General features: G+C 40.9%; 1 protein-coding gene across 2 annotated transcripts in view; it reads left to right on the forward strand.

The window, feature by feature from the left end:
• The window catches only part of ABCC4 (ATP binding cassette subfamily C member 4), a 190,059-nt gene that overhangs the window by 163,522 nt on the left and 3,578 nt on the right, over positions 1–22,959 (forward strand). For both annotated transcript variants that reach the window (XM_032496772.1, XM_032496773.1), the window contains 4 exons: positions 5,305–5,394; positions 7,056–7,228; positions 7,610–7,715; positions 15,730–15,864. In XM_032496772.1, the coding sequence (XP_032352663.1) occupies positions 5,305–5,394; positions 7,056–7,228; positions 7,610–7,715; positions 15,730–15,864 (504 nt within the window). The remainder of the gene's footprint in view (positions 1–5,304; positions 5,395–7,055; positions 7,229–7,609; positions 7,716–15,729; positions 15,865–22,959) is intronic.

Below are 22,959 nucleotides of genomic sequence, written 5' to 3' on the forward strand. Positions count from 1 at the left end.
ATTGGCTGCACCTGCAGTTTGACGAACAGCGGCCCTCACTGTCTGCCTGCTGGGCTGGGCTCCTGGTCCATGATAGGGTCTTGCTGGGAGATTCATTGCTGTTCCAGATTCTTGCTGTAGCCTCACAAGGTTAGCCCCATTTTCCAGGAAGGGAACTGAGGCTTGGGGAGATTAATAACTTGAGTCAAAGAGCTAAAAAGCAGTAGAATCAGGACTTAGGAATCTCTGACTCCAGTGTTTTATATACACACACACACACATACATGTTTTTCCTTATATGGTTGTTGGACTGAATGATGTTCTCATCAGATGTTTTCCACATTTTTTCCTACCACACCGCTCATAGTATCAATTTAGAAACGAGTCTATTTGCTTATACATCACAGACTAATAAGTGTCAGGGGAAGATACTCAATATCACCCCTTCCCCAGCCAAGAGCCCTTTCTCTCCATGATGTCAGGCTGGCTGCAGAGGTGGAGCAGGTCTGCTGCCGTGGTTACTTGAAGTTGCTTGTCTAAACGTAGAAAGCTTCCGTCTGTCTTCACCCAAAACAAGTAGGAAGCAGTGTTGCTTCTGTCTCAACATCCTGATTTACAGGTTTTTAGGAAGTTGAGCATAGACTCTGCAAAGGGGGAGCCTAGTGCTGTTTCTTTGAGTCGCCCTGGAGCTTAGGTGAGCTGGGCCCCCATCGTCTTCCCTGACTCCCTCCTCCCTGTGATGTTGGGCACAGCAGCGAGCTTCCAGGCTGATCTCCCTCCCAGGCTCGCCCCTGCCACTCTTGACCCACCTTGAGCAGGTTAGAACTGGGGGAGATGTGATAGCAGCAAAAAATACTGTATTCTTAAGAAGGTACTCCTCAATTTGTTAGAAATTAGCAAAAAATGAAAGCACTTCCTAATTAATTTCTGTGAAGGTGAAGTGTGCACCCTTTCTGCTCAAGATCTGAAGTAGTTAAATATGTCCCCCAGAAAAAAACACTAATTGAGATTATATTCGGGGTGTAGCTTGCTTATCTTAATGGGTCTGGAAAAATAGACTTCAAAACTACTGAACTACTTTGGATGATTCTTCTACTTTGGATGATGCCTGAAGCTCCTTATCCTATTGGCACTATGAAAATGCTTTCAATTGAAGAGGGATTCCATGCAAATTCAGAATTTATGATTGCAGCCCAACAGTTGGCAAACATCAACAGCCATGATCTTCATCATGATTAAACAGTTTCATTTTTTATATTTAATAGGCTTTTTTTTTTAATTAAGGCAAAAGCTAGATGTTTTTTTAACAGTCCACTCTGGGCTTTTGGTATTTCCATTCCGAGTTTTCTTCAGTAGGTTGAAGAAGCTGTCTCTTTAAGGCTCCTTCTTGATTACCTGGTTTTCTTTCCCTTTTTCTCTTGTTGAGAACAAAACTCCAAGAGAGAAGAGTTGGATATGCTGTTACTAGTAAAGAAATACAACTGGATTCTAGCCTAATGCAGTCGGCCCTTTGTTTCTGACACTGAAGTCTTCATTAAATCCCGTGGAACTGCTCCCCGGAGCTCCTGAAAGAGGACTTTACACGACTTAAATTCTTTTTCCTTTGTTGGCGAACAATGTTCTTTTCTTTTGAATATGGATGACGATCAGTTCATTCAGAGGCTACAGGGTTTTTTTAAAAAATGGAAACCAAGATTTAAAGTGACTTCAGGTGACGCTTTTACTCTTAAAATATGGAGATGAGCAGCCCCTTTAAGAAATATCCTTAGATTGGAGACCTAAATGTACCTCTCAGGACTCTGGGAAGCAGCATCAGTAGCCACTCTTCATATACTTCAGTGGAGGGCAGTTTCCTGGTTTGGGACTGAAATGATCAGGGTAAAGTGTTCTGCTTTATCTGCCTTGTTTGTAACCACTTGTTCAGTTTTTGTCTTGCTCCCGGGTCATTTTAAACGTCAGAAGGTTCGTGGGTCAGGTTTCTTTGTAAGATAATGAGAGTCTTGTCTTCCAGCAGCTTATACAAAAGGTCTGGTAAGACTGCAGTTTTCAGTGTGCAGTTGTGTTGAGGGATTATCAATTTACTACACTAAATGCTCTGATTCAGAGTGGCCATTTTTGGGTCACACACCTAATATGAATTTGCGTTATGTTAGTGAGAAAGGAAAAAAATTACTACTGAATATGGCACAAAGGATTGAATTTAAAAAGTATCAATTTTAAACCATGATGAAAAACAGGTTTGAAACTAATGCTTCATTCAAAATACTGCATTGAACAAGAGCGTTTGTTTTCCAGTTGTGCTGAGCCAGCTAGCCCTTATTAAATGAGGTTTAATTGTGCACCCTCAGAAAAAATATATACTTAGGCTAATAAATTTAGTGTATGTTTACACGAAGGTTGTGTGTCCTACCATAAATCTCTACACTGAAGTGTTCTGCCTGCAAACATTTTTACAACACTTATTTATAAGATTAGTTTTATTAACTTCATTGTTTGGAGGTGGGTACTGTAAATCATAGTATCTATCAGAAATGATCGTTAATTTGACCCTTATCTGCCCTTGCAGTGTGTGTCTATTATGAGTGCTTTTATTTGAAAATTGTATAATGGTTTCTTACTTGGAATGAGTAGAAACTAAAATGAACACCACGCATAAAACACATTGACTTATTAAAACAGACGTTCACAAATTGCCTGTTGGCTTTTTAAAAAAAATAGCTTCAATTAGTTAATGTTTTAATAAATCATTCTTTTCATTCAACAAGTTTTCATTAAAACTTTACTGATTTTGATATATATATTGGCGTGCCATAACAAAGAGAAACATTCTTATTTCTAAACAATTTTCTTCCATCTAATGCTGCCAAATAAACAAGCATAATTGCCGAAACGTCCTTTTAGATCGACAAGAAGGCGGGCGGGTATAGCTCAGTGGCAGAGTGCATGATTAGCATGGAGGAGGTCCTGGGTTCAATCCCCAGTAACTGCATTTAAAACAAACAAACAAACTTAATCCCCCTCCTAAAAGAAAAGATACACGTGATTGCATGCATCCAGATATAACAAAAATAGATTGACAGTACAGACTTAAGTTTGCACCCTTATTGCAGTGGGAAATGCTTAAACTTAATTAAAAAATTTTTTTTTATTTGAGTCAGCAGTAATTTGGTGATAATTCATTCGCAGAACCTCCTCCAGGCCTCTGGAGTGTCTGAGGTCTGTTTAAAGCTCAGCATGAAGCTGCTGCAGGCGTTGGACAGGGGCTCAGAAGGGAGGGACTCCTCCTTGTGCCGAGAATCCCATTTTTGTCCCCTAGTCTTTGGAGAGACTCATCCACTTCAAGGAGTTTCGTAAAGAGAGGAAGGTTTGGGGGGTGACAACAGAGAGAGGCCCTGATTATGAAATCGGTGACGGAGCTTTAAATGGGCGTCCCTCTGCCTGTTGTCCTGAACCAGTGAAGCCACTGTTCCCAAACGTGCTGATGCTGTGAGTCCTTTCATGCTTAAGGGGTGGGGGGGAGGTTTGTCTTTTAAAATCGAAGCCATTTTTTTCTTAGACTAGCTTAAAGTAACGTCTCTCTAGAGTATACTTTAAAAACCTGGTGGACACTTCAGCAAACCTCGGACTTCTTACTGATGTGAATTTGCTCTATGAGAAGGATCTGAAGGAAAAAATGTTCAGGTCGTATTAGCCCTGGTGGGCTAAAACATGGTCCTGTTGTTACTATAAACAGAGACCCTGTCTCATTTCTCCCAGTGGCTTAAAACCGGTTCCTTAACTTGGCCTCTTTTGGCCTTGAACACCAGTCCTTGGAGAATCTCTCATTTTGGGCCTCAGAGTAAAATCCTGCCCACAGTTTAGAGCCTTGGAGGTGGGAGGCTAGAGGAGAATTAGAGGAAAGTGAAGAACATTGAGTATGAGCCTCCCCTAATTGTTTCTGTGAACCTCATGGAAGGAGCTAAAGGAAGAGAAATGGCCTAGCTTGTTGGACTCTTTGAGTTGATAATTACAAGGAGTTAGACGTTTGTTTTCAAAAACTGCAGTAGAATGTTGGTTATTCCCCTGACAATGAACTCTTACCGTTACATTGGTGGCTGTTTCCTCTTTGATCCTAAATTTAGCAGTAGAAAAAGGTATGGGAAACTCCTTCTTGTCCTTCTTCGTGGGTGGAGAAAAGAAATGTCTATCTTCTTCATCTTTCTTTTCTGACTTTTGTGAAGTGAGGAGGAACAAACTGTCCATCCCCAAGGCCAGGAGGGATTTGAGGCTGGGGTCCCTCGGGCATTTCCGGGCCCTTGTGGAAGAGTCAGGTCTCCTCCGGGTCCCACTGCTGTGCTTCCACACTGTTCTGTCCCCTTCCCTGAAAGTAGCCCTTTGGGCTCTTCTCTGCCACCTGTGTTCTTGTGTCCTGGTTACAGAGCCTTCCAGCAGAAAACGTAATGACCTGTATAAGCTTATGTACAAGACTTGCTTGAAACCCATAAGAAGGCATATATACTAACACAGGAATTTACTTGTGGCTCCTCTTGGAGCAGATGAATAGGAAGAGCTATTTAAATTTTAAAATAGTCTCATTATGGTGCACGTCACAATGGGTTTCAGGGTGTCTTGCACTGACAGTTAATAATGAGGTTCTGTGAAGTGACATTGATGCACAGGTGAGATAACATGGGGTCGCCTGATGCAACATCAGAGGCCGTCTCTTCATGAACAGAGAAGCCACTGACCCCTGTATTTGATGTTCTCTTTGCACATGTGGGTAGATTCCAGTCACACATTTTGAGAGATTCCCCATCCAGAAACTGAGCAATGGAAAAAATATCCTAGTTTAATCTTCATTGCAAATGTACGTATATTTAACAATTTTGCTGTGGGGTACAAATTTCAAATAATCATGCTGTTGGCATTTTCCAGTAGCACACCAGGATTGACAATTAATTTATGAAGCTCTTGATATAACATTCCTCCAGTAATTATATCTTTTTTTTTCTATCTAAGCAGATATGACCAGGGAGACTTTTTTTTTTTTTTTTAAATCAATCTTTCCTTTCTCTTCTTCAGTTTCTTCTTAAGATGACACACTTCAGCACTTTCTTCTGGTAGTGATCAGTGGTCTGGAGGATATTTTGAAGCATAAAATGATAAAATGGAAATTTAATAGTGATACTATTTTGTAAACAGGCATTTACCACCTTATTATTAATGATTGTAGTGAATTTTGCGTTTGGTTTTTTGTGTGTGGGGGGGGTTTGTATTTCTGTTTTTAAAGCATTAGAATTAAATGAAAAGAGGCTACCATGACATTCTATATTTTGTGGTATTTAGGAACCTGTTTTATTCACTGGAACAATGAGGAAAAATCTGGATCCTTTTAATGAGCATACGGATGAGGAGCTGTGGAATGCTTTAAAAGAGGTAGTTTATAAAATGTGATTAACTTGTTAACATAAGTATCTGTGTATGTACATGAGTAGCATTGCAGATAATGAGGGGGAGCTTATTGGTTTAACCAACTTTCTTTACCTTCTAGGAGAGCATTGATGACATGGGTGCAGTTAAATTGTGTGTATTGATGATGATGAAAACCAGCAATAAAGTGCCTCATGGTTTCATTTTAGCTTGTTTCCTAGAAACCAGAGCAAGTAGTTGCGTTATGTTGTCCTTAGCAGAGCACTTCACTTAGAAGTTTTAATTATGGATTCAAATTCTACCAGTGACCTAGTCAATTAATTACCCCAATTACCCTGCAGCATTCATTTTATTCCTCTGGTCTTGGGGAACATCTGCTGTGATGGTCATTATTAACTGAAAGATAAATGAGGTTCATGTCAATAAAATGCTGTGACGTTTCATAAGAAAGTGTTTATAAAGGTAAATTATATAGTTCGAATATGCTGATGATTATTGCCAGTCATGTCATTTTAACGCTGCACAGTGATTGCAGGTATCAGAACCCTGGAGCTTTTGCTCAGTTTTTATATGGACAGGATCCTTTCTAGAGGATTTTCTGTTATTTGTGTCATGTTTCCCTCTGGACCAGTTTTTTGAGTTTCCTCACCCTTGCATGACAGGGATTTAGACTTTTTTTCTTTTCTTTTCTTTTTTTTTTTTTTTTGATGTGACGTCAGTATTTTATTACTTCCAGCCACATTCTGAGCATTCACTTGGGTGACCTGAAAGGAACAGGGAATTTAGAGGAAGGATAGTAACTGACATTAATTTAAAAGTACAAAAATGCTTGAAGGTTGGCACTCCTGATTTTCTCTCTCTCTCTCTCTTTTTGATTTTGACTCTTAAAGTGCTGCTGGTGTATACATTTTAATACCAGTTATTTTGTGTATTTGCCCTACTTCTGCAAGCTGATTCTAAATTATGGATGGCAGAAACATTATCTAGACTTCTAAACCATAGACAGGCTTTTAATTCCTCATAGGACCTAGCTCTTTTGCTTTTAAAAAGTAAGCACTTATTAAATAGGTACTGAATGTTTGATTGATCTTTTCATTTCAGATTAGTGCAGTTTATTCCTTTAAAAAAAAAAAGAAAAGTTTTTTGGCATAAATTCTAGTGACCAGTTGCTCACGTTGTTGTTTTGAATTGGCACGTTTTGTCATTTAGTGTCACGCTTCCAGGGATAGCTGACATTTGTCGTTTATAGATGCACTTTGACTGGGAGCAAGCAGATTTGGAGGCTTGACAGTTTCCTGCCAGTGATTCTGGTTTCTGAGCGCATGTCTGCACTGTGTCTTTACACACCCACCCTGCTCCCCAGCAGCGGTGGGGATTTTATTTTCCTCAGGCCTATTGCTTTGCCTTCTCTTACTTGAATAGCAGTAGGCATCTGATTTTGTTTAGGTTTGTGAGTCTTTGTACAGTGAACTTCTAGAAGAGAAGAGATGGGGAGAGCAGTTAACTATCAAATACAAAACAAGAAGGATGATCCACTGATCTTGAAACCACAGGACAAATTTAAGCCATCACCTGAGTAAACATGTAAGCTATGTAAGAAGTCCTGAGGACCCCAAAACTGCAATAACTAAGAGGTTTGTTTAGGAAAATTCTTCATGTATCCACAGGTACAACTTAAAGAAGCCATTGAAGATCTCCCTGGCAAAATGGATACTGAATTAGCAGAATCAGGATCAAACTTCAGTGTTGGACAGAGACAACTGGTGTGCCTTGCCAGGGCTATTCTCAGGAAAAATCGGATACTGATTATTGATGAAGCCACAGCAAATGTGGATCCAAGGTGTGGAGCTGAGGTCCCCTGTTACCTGGAATCTGAATCTTCAGTGTTGTAAATGGGAATCATTTAATGATGCTGAGAAGTGTTCCTAAGGGCTCTCTTTGCCCGAAAGACATCTCTTGGAACATTAATTCCAGAAAACGAAGAAATCAAAACAATTTCCAGTTCCTGTTCATTTCAAGCAATTTTGAGGGAAGGCTGTCTTCCGTTGTTTTATGAAAAACAGTAAATTTCTAAGGAGGCTTTTTAAACTCAGTTTGCCATGAACAAGATTATGCCTTGAAGTACTGATTTTTAAAAGCATTATAAAAATATCCTATATTTTTAAGTCTTAAGTTTGCTTTCCTTGTCTTTACTGAATTCAATCATCATCTTTGATTCCAGAACTGATGAGTTAATCCAGAAGACAATCCGTGAGAAATTTGCCCAGTGCACTGTGCTAACCATCGCTCACAGGTTGAACACCATTATCGACAGTGACAGGATAATGGTAAGACTCTCCTCCCCTGTGGAATTGGAATTACAGTAGTTTCCACTTACGTTCAGTTTTTCAATGTTTCCTTCCTTGTAAACATTCATAGGAACCTCTAATCAGTGAATTTGCTCTTAATGTTTTCCTCTCGTGCCAGACAGTAACTCAAGTATTTAACTGTACTTTCAGAACGGGCTGTTAAATAATACATCCAGTAATTTCATCTTTTAATATTAAAAGTTTAATCGTTTAATTAAATGGCCTTTTTTTTTTTTTAAGATGGTCAACCATGAAAATGTTATAAATTCAACATCTATCTCCATAATTCAGAGCGTCAGAACACAAGTCATTTTCCCTGCGTCATCATGGTTGTTTCAGCATTTTTGGATTCCCTTGATTGAAAAATTATCCTTTCATTTAGACTCCTCTGAGATTGCTGGGTAAGGCTGCAGAATTTCCCAGCTTTGGGGACACTCACAGTATGTGCTGTCAGAGGGGAAATCTATGAGAAGAAAGGTCCTAGTGAGAAAAACAAAAGTGACCTTTTATTCCTACGTTTTACCTGGCGCCTTGTTGCTCTTGTCCCTCAGCATCGTATTTTGCAAACTCCCCAAAAGCATCCTTCTTCCATAGGAAGTGAATGATGCTGTGAAGGTTACCCGTTTCAAGCCCTTTGTCAGGCTTTAGAGGCAGTGGCAGAAAGATGGCTTGATATCCAGCTCTGTTGGGGGTCTGTTCACATAAAATGTTTGCTCCAAAATTTACCCTAGACATTTATTTTTGGTTTTTAGTATTACAACTTTGATGGTAGCAGCTTCCTTTTATTATCTAAGTCTTTGAAATACTGTCACCTTGGAACGTATGAATGTTTACGGACACAGTGATGCAGGACAGAATTTGGCAGATGCGCCAGTGGCTCACTCCTAAGTCTTCATCCATCAGCACTCGATCCACAGATAGGAACGTCCAGTTCCCAAGTATCCCCTTAACCAATCACCTTTGTTGCCTTTATCAAAATGTACCCATTAGAACTTTACTTATTAATATCTCCTGGTAAATTTCTGTAACCTGAAACTTTTCTCTCTTGGTGAGTGTCTTTACAGCCCACCCCTCCTCACTTCTGATTTTATCTCTCTCTGCTCTCCCTGTTTGCTTTATAGCAGAAGCTGTTTTGATGGCCTTTCAGTTCTCCAAATGCAGTGTTCACTCTCTTGCAGCCCTGCGCCCTCTCTCGACTGTTGGTGACTTTGAGTAGTGAAACGGTTGGGTTTGGGATAGACAGCCAAGTGCAGCCAAGCGTACAGCATGATGGACTGCATGCGGGATATGAGGGCAGAGAGAGGGGTCCACGTTGGTTTCTAGGGGTGGAGCCTGAGCACCGTGGTGAGTGGGTAAGACTGAAGGGGAAGGGAAGTGTAAGGGTTCTCTTTGGAGCCTGTCACCTTTATGATGACCAACCGTGTTTTCTTTGGTGGACTTTGTCCTTCACCGTGGAGCTGCCCTTCCCACCCCTGTGCTGGGAGACCTTCAGTTTAGGGCTCCCTGGCAAGAGTTCATCAGTGATGTCGCAGGGAGGCCCCACCAGATGTAAGCTTGGCCTCTTGTTTACATCTTGGGCCGAGCTGGTTTTGGTTGTTGACTCCTTTGGTAGAAAAGCCAGGATTAGACCTCAGGGGACCCAAGAGACAACTGCCCCTGAGCTTCATCCACTCCAGGTGTAAACCTTATATTTGATTCTAGAGCTTCTGATTACCAGCTGGCTTTCAGTTTGGCAAAACAACATAAGTGATGTTCTTTCTTGAACTTTTGATTTTGGAAACATTTTTTTCTTGCTTGCCATAGAAATACAGGCATACCTTGTTTTAGTGCACTTTGCAGACGTGCTTTTTACAAATTGGATGTTTGTTGCCACCCTCGTCGAGCAAGTCTTTCAGCAGCATCTTTTCAACAGCATTTGCTCACTCCGTGTTTCTGTCACATCTTGGTAATTCTCAGCAGTATTTCACATTTTTTCCCTATCATTGTGATCTGTGATCAGAGATCTTCGATGTTACTCCTCCCACTTGCTGAAGGCTCAGATGATGGTTAGCAATAACTTATTTTTAAATTAAGATATGTACATTATTTTTTAGACATAATGCTATTGCACACTTGCTGGGCTACAGTATAGTGTAAACATAACTTCTGTACACCCTGGGAAACCAGAAAATTCGTGTGACTCACTTAATTGCGGTATTTGCTTCTTTGTGGTGTTCTGAAACTAAACCCCCAAAATACACGCGGGATTCCTGTACCTGTTTCCTTTCCAGAAGGCAAGTGACTGTCTGTTCTGAAAGTTTGAAGGACATAAAGACAAGTCAATCCTTTCCAGAGCCTAAGGCCCCAGAGGGCGGGTAGCCAGCCTTGGGCAGTGGCTGGGGTGGATGCTGACAGATGCAGACGAAGGGCAGAACCCTCAGTGCCATCTCCATAACGTCGTGTAATTGCAAGCGCTTAGGGTGTAATAATTACATTTTGTTGCACTGGTGAATACTTCTGCACAGAGACGGGTATGGTTTTATTTACTGCGAGTAAATCAAACAAAAGGCTTGTTGAGAAACAACTGTGACCTAATTAATAGCTTTGTTTATGTGTTGTCTCTCCAGAGGGATTTACCCAGTTTGGGTTCATTAAGCACCATTAATGTGTTAGGCTTAGAATTCTGTTTTACAAAGACGTTCTCTCAATTTTAACTTTATTAAACATGATGTAGTCATAATGACAGCTAATTTAATCTTCCTTATTTGCTCCGTTGCCACAATACAGTGGAGGAAGACAGGCGAATGAGAAATCCTCTTTCTTCTAATAATCACCACTGTCTCTACACTAACGGCTTCTCTCTGGAGTTTTTGGAATTGGCTGATTGCTTCCAACCTGTTTTCTCTTCAGCCAGTAGCACAGCTCTCCCTCCCACCCTGCACACTCCAGTCTCCCTAACACCCCGGATTCCCCCTAGTAGGGTGAGTAAAGGAAGCATATGAAAATTGCAGTTGCTCTTAGAATAGTGTTGCCTGTGTTCAACATCTTCACTGTTGGCAGTTATGAGAATTCTTTGGAAACAAATGATGGAGGATCAGAACCAGGGCCAAGAAACTCAGATTTCCCCTCTTCCGTCTATAGACAATCTTATGGTTTGATATTCTTGACCTTGGCTTCCTCAACTCAAACTTCTTTTTAGTAGAATTTTCCCCAGAGATGTCAAGATCAGAAACCACTGTAATATACCCACCTGGAAAAGAATATAAACAGCTCATACCTAACTAGCATTTTAATTCAATTATATTTTTCACCTTCAAGGGACTTTTCTTTCATTTGCCTCCATGGCTGCAGTTAGAATATTTCAGAAGAGGAAAGCTGCTTCCAGAACATGCTAGTACAGGTCATTCACGTTTTCAGAGAGAAAATTAACTAGGAGGGAGGTAGTTATTTCAAGACCCCAGAAAGGATTTTGAGTTAATACTTCTCACATTGTCTAGTCACTGAGATAAATCACAGACACTCATTTTACCAATGAGGGACCCAACTTCCATGATTGGATAAGTGTCTCTGTGTCACCTGGCAGCCGGAACAGAGGTTGGAAATTCAGATGGTCCCCTCCCCACTCTACTTGTCGCTAAGTGGGGTCTCCCTTTATTGCCCGTCACCATACTCAAAACTGTTCTTGGCATCTCCTTGCTGTCTGTCATCAGGCTTTTCCTCCTGTCCTGCCCCCCACCCCTCCCTGCAGACACCCCATTATCACCGATGGCATCCTCCCAGTGAAATCAAGTCCAGTTATTTTGCAGTAGGTCCACTTAACTTTTCGTGTCTAGGACCGCTACCTGGCATAGCTGCAGGTTCACAGGCCTGATAAACACATCTGCGCTGAGTTTATGTAACTGGCTGACTCATCCGACATAATGTATTTTTTTCTTGACCCCCTAGAGAGCGGCCCACAGCTCGAGGCTGGCGTTCCTGGAGGGATCCTGGGGTTGAGGGATTGTTCCCACACCAACTTGAATGTGTGGTTTAGTTTATAGTTTTACTTGGGTTATAGGTAGACCGGGGAATGGCGGGAGATTATTATAGGAGCCTTTTCTTGTGGGAATAATAAAGGATATTAAAAGAAAATTTCAAAATTAACCTATTTTCCTGTACATAAAGAAAACTTGGGAGTTCTGTTTTGTTTATTGGTTCTGAAATGTCTAGAATCTTTGATCAAACCAGTCAATGTAAAGGCTAAGTGGGTGCAAGTCTACTCCATGCCTTTTCTGAGTCTGCGTCCCAGTGCAGCTCTTGCAGCCCCGGATGTGAGCCTTGGCCACGCTGCATCCCTGCTCCTTTCAGCTCTTGATCCTCTCTGACTCCCCTTTTCTTCTTTCTCTTTTCCAATATTTGACATAAATAGTTTCGAGCCTCCGTTATCAAGTCTGGCTTTTCTCTATGTCATTTTCCCTCTCTCTCTCTCCGTCTTGCCTGTAGTCATCACCCTGAGCCATGTGGTCTTCCAAGCCTCCATCCCTCATCCTATAACGCCTGTATCCCATTGCCTTAGCTGTTTCCTGTGCTAGGAGACACGTTCCCGCCTTGGTCTCACCCTACAGTCTTGCCAAACTCCACTACTGGGTGGTCACACAATCATGCCCTGAATTTAGTTTCCTTCATATTAATCTTTCAGCCAGCATCCATTGTGTGCCTGTTACCTGTCGTGGTCATTGCCACAGCCCCGAGGTGCAACAGTGAACAAGGGAATCCACACAACCCTGCCCTTTAAGGAGTTGCCATGCTCGCCTCCAGCCCTGTAGGCCCATGTTGCTCCCTGTGTCTGGGATGACCTGTGCACCCACCCCGTTTCTGCATATTCCAAGGCCCAGTTCACTGTCCCCTCTCCTCCTTGAAGGTAGTTCTCACAACCTCTGGCCAGAAGTTATCTCTTCTGGTACTAAACTCCTCCTTTTGGTGCTTCTTTTCTTGTATTCTAGACACTTGAGGATTTTCTTCTCTTCTTTCAGTATAGCCTCCATAAAGGGCGGGGCCTGTGACTTGACGTCTGCCTGCTTCTTCCACAGCATCTCGCATAATGCCATCAGTGTAGCTTAATATGCAACAAATGTTTGCTGTGTAAATTTGGAAATTAATGAAAATTTACTTAAGTTTACCTTGAATGTCTGTTGGCTATGTGTTGCTTGCTCTTTGTCCTGAAAGTTCAGTAAAATTGGTTTTCTTTTTCTGTGAGTACACACTAGGCAGACAGTAAATAATTTGAGCCTGACATTTTGCAGTGGGAAATAAAAAGGGGAAATATTGATGTCTACAAGCATATTTTCTTAAATTGTATACAAAGTTAATTATGCACATGGAAAGGTATTTTCTAAAGTTGAATGTTTAAATTCTCATCTCCCTCATTTCACTTCTGATAAAAATTATCTAAAAGTGTCTTTCACTGGTAACTCACAAGGGGAGGGAAGAACACAGGTTCAGACCAGGGTTGAATTCCAACTCTCCATCTGTCCACTGATTTTACCGTCTCAGCCAGTGACTTAGCTGCATCCCAGTCGTCACCTCTGGCCCTGGGCTTCTTGATATGCTTTTGTTCATCTTTGGATGGATGGATGGAAGGGAAGATGGAAGGAAAGAAGAAAGGAATGTTGGATGGGTGGATGGATGGATGGTTGGAGGTAATTTATGTGGACTTTGTTTGTGTACTCGATTTCTAGAATTTGTGAGGACTAGAAAGCATGTGACACTATGAATGTTCATCTCACAGCTGTTTTTATTTTCCTTTTCAAATTCAAAGGCTGCTATTTTAGTTACGGGGTCATTTCACTGATTTTACAGTAGCCATAGTCTTTGTTACATTTCATTTACATGCCAGGGCTTCCCATCTGTTCAAACGTTGCGAATCTGTCCAGTTGGGGCTGTATTAATAAAGCCGTCTGTTTTAAGACACTGTCTTTTGTTTTAATGTATTTTGAAAGGGTATTAAAGTGTTAACAGAAAAAGGTAAACAAAATGTTGCTGTTACCTTTTTAAAGTGTTATCTTACAGAAGTTTAAAATTTAAGCATTGTAAGAAATGTTTCACAATTCTGTCACCCTGCGCAAAAAATAAAACCTGAACACTCCTCGTATAAAATACAATGCACAGCCAAATACCTGTAAGGCTCAAAATAATTTGACCAAAATGATATTTCTGCCATTTATATTGTTATCCTCATTGCTTTCTAAGAGCATTAATTGTTTTCTGGCTTTGACTTTTTAGATATTGGTCAAGTCTGAGAACTCCTCAGTGGCATTCGTGTGTTTTAAACAATAAGAGAGAAAATGGGAAGATTTACTGTTCATTCAAATTTGAATTAATAAAGTAGAAAGTTGGACAAGGACAAAATATTAGTAATACTTCTATTAAAAAATATATGCAGTCTTTATGGTCAGAGAACTCATTTCCACCACCTCTGAAGTGGTGATTTTTAAAAGTTGTTGCTTTTGCAGAATGTAAAGTTCTTTATTGTATGAAGTAACTTGATTTACTTAGTCTTTGTCATGAGAGAGATCTATGTTTTAAAGTTGCATATCTTTCTTCTTCAACATCAGGAGGAATGGTTACGCTCTATAATGTTAGCTTAGGAAAAATTACACATTCAGGGGATCTAAATTGGCATGCCAAATTATAGGAGATTTTACTAATTATGTGGACGTGATGGATTCATTTATTCTTGAACTCTTGAGAAAGCTGTCCTTAGCAGTGATTCACAGTAGTAAATAAAAGGAAAACAGGAGAATGGGCTTTATGAGACTTAATATTTCCGATGAAATACTGGGGGATGGAATTCCCTGCAATACCTAGATGTGGGGGAAAAAACCCCTGTGTCCCCCGTACAGTTTCAGCGTATTCTCTTAAGATGCATTTACTCTAAATATGACCTAAATGAAGAACTAAGCACCACTTAACATCAGAACTGTTTTCCTCGGTACATCATTTGGGCCAATTGTTTTAGGCTCTTTCTTCCCTCTCAAACCATTAACCAAAGCCTCTAGTAAGTAGAAAGGCAGCGTTAAGAGCCCCTACCTCTCCCTTTCAGTTACCAATTAGTGGACATATTAATGCACAATAAATGGGCTGAAAAGGCAGGCAGCTGAAGGAAAAGGGAAAAAGAAGCAACGAAGGATGATTTGTGAAAACAGAGTTTCAGATCCTAGGCATTCACATTGGGGCGCCCCGTGTGCTGTGCAGGCTGCGATCACTGGAATTTGGAGCTCGATTTCTTAATTGCCTCTTTAGTCTTATCCAGAGAGAAAATTGGATTTCTGTAGATTTCTTCTGTGCAGAGCAATTCTGCTAAAGCTGCTTGGGGTAGCGGCTCCTTTTGCCAGACTTTCACTCTCAGAAAAATACCCTCCAACAAAAGCCAACTTCAAAAATCACCTTAACCTCTCCGACAAGGGATTCTGTCTGCCCTTTGCAGCTGACACATTCCAGGACCCTAAAAATTCCAGAAGCATTTGCTTTTTCTTCCCTAAATATTGCTCAGATTGTGTCAGACTAATTCAGCAATTAATTTGCTGTCAGGTCATTGCCATCTGATTTGTATGACATCACCCTGCTTTTTAGGGAAATTGAGTTTGGTTTTCTTGAACTGAGAAATTTCCCAACTCTGAATGTCTATATTAATAGCCCTCAAAGCTCAGAGTCTGAGAGCTCAAAGCACTAAGGTTAAGAACCCCAAATGCCCTTGGCAGAATATAATATAATGCCAGACTGCTGAGTGCCGGTAATCATAGCCTAAAACTTTCATTTTCTTCCTTTCCTATAACATTATAATAATAAAAGGTCGGGTTAGGCCTTTGTCTCCCCAGTAGAACAGGGTAATCACACCATTTAAACACCAGCCAGGCCTCCCACCCAAACAGACTCTTATTCTCCCCGTCCTGGCCCTTTCCGTAGTATTGTCTGAGTTATGATATGTTCCTGCAAAACATTGTGCGCTAATGGGTTTCTTTCTGCTGATTAACAGGTTTTGGATTCAGGGAGACTGAAGGAATATGATGAGCCATATATTTTGCTGCAAAATAGAGACGGGCTGTTCTACAAGATGGTGCAACAACTGGGCAAGGCCGAGGCCGCTGCCCTCACTGAAACAGCAAAACAGGTGAGTCCGCGCAGGGAGTTGTAATTAAAGTTCGTCTCCAAGATTCACTCGTCACGATCTGGCACCAGGGGTCCGGTAACAAGCACTCTGTGCCCTTTTCAATTATAAGCCTCCAGAGACAAAGCTTCGTGACTGGGTCTTAACACGTTGCAGGTGGAGGGTGGGTCTGCTGAGAGTCTGCAGAAGTGGGGGTGGGGTGGGGGGGATGCAGGCTATTTGCACGCTCGCGTGCCTGCGAGACAGATTTCGGATTGGACTTGTCACACGCTTGGGCTCTGGGTTCAGAGTCTCAGAGCACAGAATATTCTCATTTTTCGATCCTTTTTGTTTGATCCTGATTGGTGCTCAGCACATTTGTGATGCAAATGCTTTCTAGGAACATCCTGGAAATGTTTAGAGTCTGAGAAAAAGAATGTGGGATGTAATTAATTGTGTCTAGAAAGATCTGTGAGGGAAAGGTGTAGGTCACTTCTGTTTCCTCATTTGTCAAGAGAACGCCTTTATGATACTGTCACTTTCTCCCGACTTCTTTATTCTTTAGAATTAGGTCCATGTGCCCCTCTGTGCTTCCTCTACTTTCTAGAAGATGAAGTTGTCATGAGGACAAATCAGGAATTCCCGGTACCTTAACAGTGTAGTCTGAATGGTGCTTGAAGGTTCACGAAGCATTTGCACAGAGAGGAGGTGTGGTGGAAGCACTGAGCACTGGGTATGGCGTGAAGAAGGTGCTGGAGGAACAGCATTCAGGTCACGTGGTATCATTCCCACAACAGTGAGGTGGTGATACCTCGTCCTGCAGGTGTGAAAACTGAGATCTGGTTTAAGGGACTTAGCCACTGTCGTGCAGCCACGTGTAATTCTTTCTAAAATAAGGTGGGAGTGGGTTTGATGGAAGGAGGGAGGGAGGGAAGGAAGGTCTGGTATTCTTGGCACTTGAGATGCATGGCTTGGGCTGGGATGAGGCTTCCCATCAAAACTTTGTCTCTGGACATTAAATTATAGGTGCATTTTTCCTTCTTCATGCTTTTCTGCATTTCCCAGATCTTCACTTGTAAGTTGAATAAAATTTCTTATGTAATATTTAAAATATGCCTTGAAGAAGACATGTTCCAGTGTCTGAATGCTTCTCTCTCTATGAGAGATTTGTCTAGAATGTACCTAAGTTCCCTCCATCACTGTTTCATCTCATTCCTCCCCATTAGAAATGAAGAGCTGACCCTTCCACTCTTCATAGGGTGGGGAGTTGCCCAGGGTCACAGAGTTGGCTGAAGAGCCAGCAGAGCTGGAGTTGAAATAGGTTTAGGGACAAGGAAGACTGTTCTGAACTTTTCATAAGTTCTTTCTTTCATGCAAATGTACAGAAGCTGCACTTGGAGCCCTATATTTTTTAAGCCTGAAATTCAGAGTGGTTTCACCTACTAGAGTGTCTCCCAGTTAGAGTTTCACTCCTAAGACCCCATCATTTATCTGGGATTCCCTGTATAACCTAGTCACAAAATAGCCAGGACACTAACAGAATCCTTTTTTCTTTGACCTTTGGCATTTCCCATCATAGGCATGTATCCTCACCTATGAATCAAAGTCTCCGTTTAAGAAATGTGTTATCATTATATATCATCAAACATTGAGTAATGAGAAACCAATTATAGAATTCTAAATTGGTCCAGATAGATTACAATGATAGCATTCAGCACCCTCATTTTACAGGTGAGGAAACTGGGCTCCTTGGAAGGAATGTGATCCCATATATATATCCAGTGCTAGTTAGATAGTTTGCAGGAGACACAAAATCAGAAATCTGCTCTTCCAGTAAATGTTTTAAATCATGGATAACACACATACATAACAGGTGTAGGTCACAGAATGAGAAATCTTGTGATTCCTGGCCTAATAATCTTGCACCTAATTTAACAATGTTAATGCTGAGTTGCATTGTGTAGGTCTTTATGATTTATGTTTTATAGTTCTCACATGTGTGATTTCACTTACTTCTCATGGTGGTCCTTTTTTATTACACCTCCTGGATGAGGAGATCGGGTTAAGGGCTTACCCAAGGTCACGGAGCTGGTCCAGGGAGCACAGAGGGGGACTGCACAGGGAGGCTGAGTGCCCCACTAGGTAATGGGTTGTGTGTCGAGTCTGAGAACTGCTCCTTTTGTGTGGCAGCCGGGCAGGACCTACTTTTCGAAGTTCACAGGGTGGCTGAACATCACTCTTGGATTTCAGCCTTACCTCTGGCTCAGGTCATCTCTACGGAAAAAGACATAAGGAAATACATAATCCTGATTCTCATCCCTGCTGAAATATCTTCTTGACGTTATTTCTGCATGTACTCAGTCCTCTTAAGAGAACAAGCTGTCAGAGTGTCAACTTCTCAAATCTGTGAGCATCAGGTATCAGTGCGTCATTAAGAACTGTGACACCGGGAGGATTAGCCTATGTCAACGAGCTTTTTATTCCAGCGGGTTAGAATTCATGCATTTGAAAAGAAAAGTCAACATCTGGGGAAAGTCACAATTTCTTGACAGTGTAGTTCCCTTTCTGTAAATGTTAGTGCAGGCGAGATGAATCACTGTTTGACGGACCCTTTTACATGATCCGTGAAATAGTCGAGAAAGTGCTTTTTAGATGCATAAAGCTGAAGGGTGCGTTCGTTTGCTAGGGCTGCCATACAGAATGTCACAGATGAGGCGGCTTCAACAACAGGAATTTGTTTCATCGCCGCCTTGGAAGCTGGAAGCCTGAGGTTACGGTGTTGGTGGGGTTGGTTTCCTCTCAGGCCTCTCTCCTTGGCTTATGGATTCTGTCTTCTCTCTGCCTCTTGACCTGGTCTTCCCTGTGTGTGCCGGTGCGCTAATCTCCTATACTGACACCGGCCCTATTGGATTAGGGCCCACCCATATCACTTTGTTTGAACTTAGCTGCCTCTTTAAAGACCCTATCTCCAAATACACTCACATTCCGAGGCACTGGGGAGTTTCAAGCTCCAACATACACAATTTGAGGGGATATATTTCATCCCATAACGAAGGATTCATGTCTGTCATTCATTGTCTTCTGTGATGAAGCAGATCTGACTGAGGCTTTTTGAAGTTTGTTCCCAGTGTGTAACAGTGATGTCATTTTATCTGTTCCTGAAATCAACCAGATACAACCCAAAAGTTATTGGACCCCAATATCCTAGATCTAGGAGCCTGGTCCAAGTAGGACCTGTGGAAGGGGTAACCAGCAGCCTCATGGCCTTACATCACCCAAGGTCTCTAAGCCTCAGGGTCCTCACCTGTATGTGGTGCAGGGATCACAGCCCTGCACCGTGTTTTCACCTGCCCTACGTCTTCACACTGTTATTACAGGGAGCAGATGAGAGAGCATTTGATTAAGTGCTTTGAAGAACAGAGCATTTTTTAGTATAAAAGTTGGATCCTTTTTTAAATGGCTGTAGCTTGAACCCTTATCTCCCAGTAATAACCAAGTGTCCCCACAATTCTTCTAAGAAGCTCTAGAGATTCTAAGTAATTAAAATGCATTTTTAATCATCAGTTTTTAAACAAATGATACATCTAACTCTACAAAATCCTAAACCTTTACTTTTTAAAATAGGTTTTAAAATTTTATAAACAAGAAGTAAGTCACTCTTGCCGCTCCTGTGGTCACTCCTTCCCCAGGGTGGAGCCCGGCCCCATCTCTGACTGTTCTGTTATGTTCTGCGCATCAGTAAGAACCTGTGCATAGGTGGCCTTCCTGTTTTTAAGCACAAATGATAGTTGTTCTTGCTGTTTTCAGTTGATATTATATCTCAGATTATATCACTGTGTATAGTTACCTCATTCTTCTTAATGGCTATATAGTACTTTTGCTTTCTCCATATCCTCCTTTCTCCTAATCCTCATTTTCCTTCCAATTAATTCTTACAGCTTTATGTTTTTTTTCTTCCCAAAGGAGGAGCTCTCAATTTCACTTACTGCTTGTGTTCTCTTTTATCTTTCTGCTTTTATCTTTATTAATGCCTTCTTTTCATTTATTTTATTGTTGCTTCTTCTTGAATGCATTTGTTTTTATTCTTTCTTGTTTATTTATGAATACTTTAAGGCTGTGAACTTTGAATACTGTTCGAGCTGTACCCTGTAGGTCCTGGAGTGCGGCTTTCATCATAGTTACCGCTTTTATTTCTAGATTCTGCAATTTTGGTTTTCAGTTCCTCTTTAGTCCAAGAATTATTTGAGACCAAGATCTTTAAAACCTCCTGGGGGTGGGATTTTTTTTTTTTAATGTTCATTTGTTTTCTGTTACTTTTCAGTGTGGACTTTATTATCTTGTGATCAAAAAATAGTGTCTACTCTTTCCACCAAGAAACAGTATTTGTCGATTTTTTTTGTGTGTTCTGATATATATGCAGTTTTTGTGAATGTTCTTTGGGCATTTAAAAAGATAAGCTATTGTTTTTAAGTTATAGAGTTTAATTTTTAATTAGATTATTTAATTAATTGCATTATTTAGATTTTCTCTATCCTTATTTATTTTGGTCCATTTGATGTCACTTGGATGTACAGAGGCGAATTAGTCTCATATTGTTCCAAGTTTCACTGTAGTTCTTGGTGTTGGTTTTTGTTTTGTTTGGGTTTGTTTGTTTGTTTGTTTTTCTTTCCATGATTTTTTTTTCAATGCACACATGTATTCATAACTTGTTTTATCAGTATAAATTATATTTTCTACTTTTTTAAAGTTCCTTCTTTCATTATTTAATGTTCCTGGCCCTGAATCCAAGGTGGTTCAAAACTGAAATTGAGTCCCCTGCTTTCATTGTGTTTTCATTTGCCTGATGTGTCTTTCATTGTCTTTTAATATCGAGTTATTTATAGATGTGTCTCTTGCAATAGTGAGTAGGTAGGTTTAGCACTGAGATTTAATCTTAGTCTTTTTTAATAGACGAGTTTTGTCCATTTACATTCATTGAGATTATAGGTATGTTTTATGTTAGTTTGATTATGTTATACTGTCAAGTTTTTAGTGTTGTTTTAAAAAAGATTTTTTTTGTCCTGTAATTTGCATTTCTTTACTCATTTTATGTACCTTTCATTTCCTCTAGGAATACTTTGTTTCTTATTATTGGCTTCCCACTATAAACAGGACAACATACTTCTCTCCATTCTAATGCCACATTTTAGTAGTTTAAATAGTTTTTCTTCTGATGTTTATCTTCACATCTTTGAAAACACTTAAACCTCTATTATTTGAGTTACTTGTATTAAATGATACTTTCCCATCTCTTAGTTGGCTATGGTTTGTCCTCTGTTAAAGTGTTTTTAAAGCTTTGGGTTGTGATTATTCATTAGTGCGACTGTGAAATCCCTTTGGTCAGTTACGACCAGCATGTTTTAAGAAATAGAAAAGAGCGGAATAGAAGAAAAGTAGCAAATGTGTCTTTCATAGTCATAGTAAATATTTCATGAGACTCCTTTCAGGATAGATAAATGTATATAGAGATAGATAGTCTATACCAAGACTCAATGTAGAGTTAAATGTACTTACTACTGTAGGTGGCTTTACAAATGAAATATGAAAACAAGTCTTTATAACGTCTTAAAGGAAGGTCCTTTGGAGTTAGAACGCCCTACTTACTGACTACATAGTTCACCCTTGAACAACTAGGGTTTGCACTTCAGCGGTGCACTTATGGGAGCGTTTTTCAGTAAATACGTGCTGCTGTACCACATGATCCGTCATTGGTTGAATCCGTGATGCAGAACTGCGGATATGAGAGGCCGCCTGTGAAGTTATCCTCGGGTTCTCAGCGACGTTGGGGGTGAGCATCCCTAACACCTTTGTTGCTCAAGGTCAACTGTATGAAGTGTTTTCCTCCTGCTTTCTAATTTAAGTTTTCTGGTTATAAAATTCTTGGGTGATCCTTCCTCTTACCTAGTGTGTTATATTTTTGCTCTAAGTCGGTTAGTTGGGGAACTGCGCTCTCCCGTGATTGCTGAGATCTGTTCCCCTTGGGTACCTCTCTCTGTCCTGCCACAGCCCGTTGGATCCAGTTGCATAAGGCAGCCCATTCAGGTATTTTGTCATTCAGGATTTCAAAAGACTCCTGATTTCAACAAACACTGGGCTTATTTTTAAATAATTTGGGGGGGGGGCTTATTTTTTAATTTCCCAATATCCTTGTTGTTTAGGGTGGTTTCTGAGAGGTTGAGGGGAGGGAAAATTCATTATTCCACTAACATAAAAGCAGAAATCCTCTCTAACTCTCCAGGGCTCCTTGGTAATACACCTGCCAGCATGTACACCAAAGTTTGACCTGCTTTAGAGATGAGGAGTTTGAGGGTTACTGGGGTTGAAATAGGGCCATGCAGTTCGGTGAGAATGAACTGACAGTCTTCAGCCTGAATTCTACATATATTGAACCATCTATTGCTGGCCTTTATCCATGCAGCTTTTATTTCTCTGTTTGCTTTTAATAAGATCTAATTCCATGATGGTGGCTTTATTTACTAGCTGGAGTTTAAGTACACAGCTCAGTTTCAACCTACATTGGAGGAACCTCAATGAACCAAACCCAAGAGAAGGAGGGGGAGAGGGCCGCGAAGCCCCGCACTCACTGCTCTCATGTACCGCTTGCCCTGAGTTTGCTCCTTTCTGGTTCTGTGTCTTTTAATCCTCACACCCATTCTGAGCTGGCATTATTATCCCTCAGATGGAGAAACTGAGACAGAAGGGACAGACAGTAACTCCTCAAAGTCAGAGGTTAGAAAGTGTTAATAACCTTTTCACTGCCTTTCTGCCTCCCAAGTTAATCACGTTCACTCTCAACTTCGACTCTGGGCTTCTGTAAAGATAAAATCAGAAGGTTCACAAAAGGGCCTCCCAGTGTTTTGTTTTCATCCTTCAAGCCGGTGATGCTGCTACTGTCCGTGGACTAAGGGGCCACGTCTCTGAGCAGCAACATAATCACACCCAGCACTTAGCTCAGCGTGTTTTCAACCTGCAGTTTGTAGCCGTCAATTAGTTCCTATGAGGTCAGTCATTGTCTCCTTTCACAAATGAGGCAGCCCCTGCGGAGAGAGCTTAAGTGATTTTTCCAGGATCAGCAGTGGT

Source organism: Camelus ferus, chromosome 14 (genome assembly GCF_009834535.1).
Source record: "Camelus ferus isolate YT-003-E chromosome 14, BCGSAC_Cfer_1.0, whole genome shotgun sequence".
Taxonomy (NCBI): Eukaryota; Metazoa; Chordata; class Mammalia; order Artiodactyla; family Camelidae; genus Camelus; species Camelus ferus.